This window comes from Alosa alosa, chromosome 19 (assembly GCF_017589495.1).
Source record: "Alosa alosa isolate M-15738 ecotype Scorff River chromosome 19, AALO_Geno_1.1, whole genome shotgun sequence".
Lineage (NCBI taxonomy): Eukaryota > Metazoa > Chordata > Actinopteri > Clupeiformes > Clupeidae > Alosa > Alosa alosa.
The window spans coordinates 2,759,339-2,761,838 of NC_063207.1; the positions used below are offsets into that span (position 1 = coordinate 2,759,339).

General features: G+C 46.0%; 1 protein-coding gene across 1 annotated transcript in view; it reads right to left on the reverse strand.

Moving 5' to 3' along the window:
* The window catches only part of LOC125312295 (integrin beta-1-like), a 28,365-nt gene that overhangs the window by 14,128 nt on the left and 11,737 nt on the right, over positions 1–2,500 (reverse strand). Inside the window, 5 exon segments of the mRNA XM_048270751.1 lie at positions 148–318; positions 705–732; positions 735–932; positions 1,937–2,022; positions 2,491–2,500. The exon segment at positions 2,491–2,500 is cut by the window's right edge and continues 54 nt beyond it. Coding sequence (XP_048126708.1) covers positions 148–318; positions 705–732; positions 735–932; positions 1,937–2,022; positions 2,491–2,500 — 493 coding nt within the window.

Consider the following 2,500-nt stretch of genomic DNA (forward strand, 5'->3'; position numbering starts at 1 on the left):
TTCCTCTTTTCCCTGTTCCTATGACAACGGTTTACTCACTTTTCGCCAGATCTGCCATGACGAATGTCAGAGAAACATCTGACTTTCCATGTCTAGAATCGACTGTTCAGAACTCCATGATATTCCATGACCCATGGTTGCACTTACCAATCCTGAAGTCGGAGGTGATGTCCTGCATCCTACGCCGCAGATCGGTTCCGAGGTTCTTGACGTTCTCCAAATCGTCTTTCATGGACCAGCTGAGGTCCATGAGGTAGTACAGGTCGATAGGGTAGTCCTCAGCCCGCTTGAACTTCAGAGTGAACTTCTGAGCCTCTCCTGAACACACATAGGGAATGTGTTACCATGGTTACATCACCTGTGTGTGTTATGTCACCTGTGTGTGTGTGTGTGTGTGTGTAAGCGTATGTGTGTACATACAGATGTTACATTACAAACGGTCTCTTGGGGACTAACACATCCTTTTTATTTATCCAGTATATTTTTGGGCTTATTTTTTGCCTTTATTATGATAGGACAATGAAAAGACAGGAAGCAAGTGGGAGAGAGATGGGGTGGGATTGGGAGACAACCCACGTTAGACTCCAACCCGCGTCGGCGTCCCCCTAACCCGAGATATCCTTGACCGTACCTGATCTCAGCTTAGAAACACAACTGAGCCCTAGCAGCCCTGACCCTAGGTAGACGGTACGGGGCATGGTCACCTGATCTCAGATTGAGCTTCAGTTTCTCTTTGGCTGGATCTGGGTGATCTCATCGGGTTTCAGATTTCTCTGCCATGTCCTTGTCCTTTGCGGTTAGTCGTTCTTGTCCTGTGTGATCTGCAGAGATCCGCGGGGGTTCTCGATGCTAACCTCAGCACATTTCCTCTTGATCAGGGAGTCCACCTCATCACAACGTGCTGATGTCGACTCCCCCTGCTTCAAGAAGTCCTACAGCAGAGACAAGAGCAGAGGGAAAAGATTCTTAGTTTTACTAAGTTTGACATACACAAGGCCAAAGTCTTCTTCATTCCACCCCAGCAACAGTGCTAAAATTAGCGTCTGTTTCTTGTGGCTCTCAATTTAGCATCTGCTAACATTAGCTTCTCCTCTTTATAACATTAATTAGGCTTAGGCTCCTTGTAAAGTAAACATTAGCTTCTGCTCCTACAGCTAACATGTAACTTTGGCTCTTTGTAAAGCTAGCATTAGCTTCTGCTCCTTAAATGTCTTGCTTCTGCTCTTTGTAAAGCTAGCATTAGCCTCTGCTCCTTACATTTCTTGCTTCTCTGCTCTTTGTAAAGCTAGCATTAGCTGCTGCTCCTTAAATGTCTTGCTTCTCTGCTTTTTGTAAAGCTAGCATTAGCTTCTGCTCCTCAAATGTCTTGCTTCTCTGCTCTTTGTAAAGCTAGCATTAGCTTCTGCTCCTTATATTTCTTGCTTCTCTGCTCTTTGTAGCTTTCACATTAGCTCACTTTGTGTACAGATAATTCTGGGAGTCTCTCTCGAATTAGCTTTGGGTGTGGGCTTTCCACAGCTGATGTTTACATGTGAAACTAAACTGAAACTTTTCCTGATGGGTCCAGCAGGTGTCAACAGCTCCCCCCACTCCCACCGCCAACAGGTGCTCAGGTGCTAACAACACTCAAATGCACTGAACTCATTTCATGCTGTTGAAAAGTCCCTCAGTTCAGTTATTCATTGTGATGTGTGCAAGCAATTGTGTGTGTGTGTGTGTGTTCCCACAAGTTTGTAGGAAACAAGTTATGTCTACAGGTACTGGGCCTGTCTAGACGGGACAATAGTGCTTTGAGTGGTGTGTGTGTGTTCCCACAAGTTTGTAGGAAACAAGTTATGTCTACAGGTACTGGGCCTGTCTAGACGGGACAATAGTGCTTTGAGTGGTGTGTGTGTGTGTGTGTGTGTGTGCGTGTGTGTGCGTGAGCAGGACTTACGGGGTCTGTGCACCAGCCACACTTCTCTCCAACCTGGATACAAGCTCCACAGGATTTAGCATTGGCTTTGATGCACTCATTCTCCTCTGGAGAGAGAAAGGGAGAATATATTATTATTAGAGAAACAGTTCAGCCATCATTACAGAAACACACACAGACAGATAAAAGATCTCTTTCTCTCTTTGTGTGTGTGTGTGTGTGTGTGTGTGTGTGGACTACTGCCATGTGAGGGGACATCCTGTGTTAGTTCTGTGCAGCTAAAATGGCGACTTCAGCTCCAGAAGATAAAGATCAGAGCAGTAATGCCAGTTAGCTGATTGTCCTGCATACCTCTCTCTCTCTCTGTGTGTGTGTGTGTGTGTGTGTGTGTGTGTGTGTGTGTGTGTGCCAGTCTGCTGATTCTCCTGCATACCTCTCTAATGAGACGCCATTAGCCATGCGGTCTTTGTCTCTTTTGCTCACACAGGAAAGGATAGATAGAGAGAGAGAGAAAGAGAGAGAGAGCGAGAGAGAGAGATTGTGTCCTGACAGGCAGACGGACGTTGTGTTCTTACCGAGTTGTGC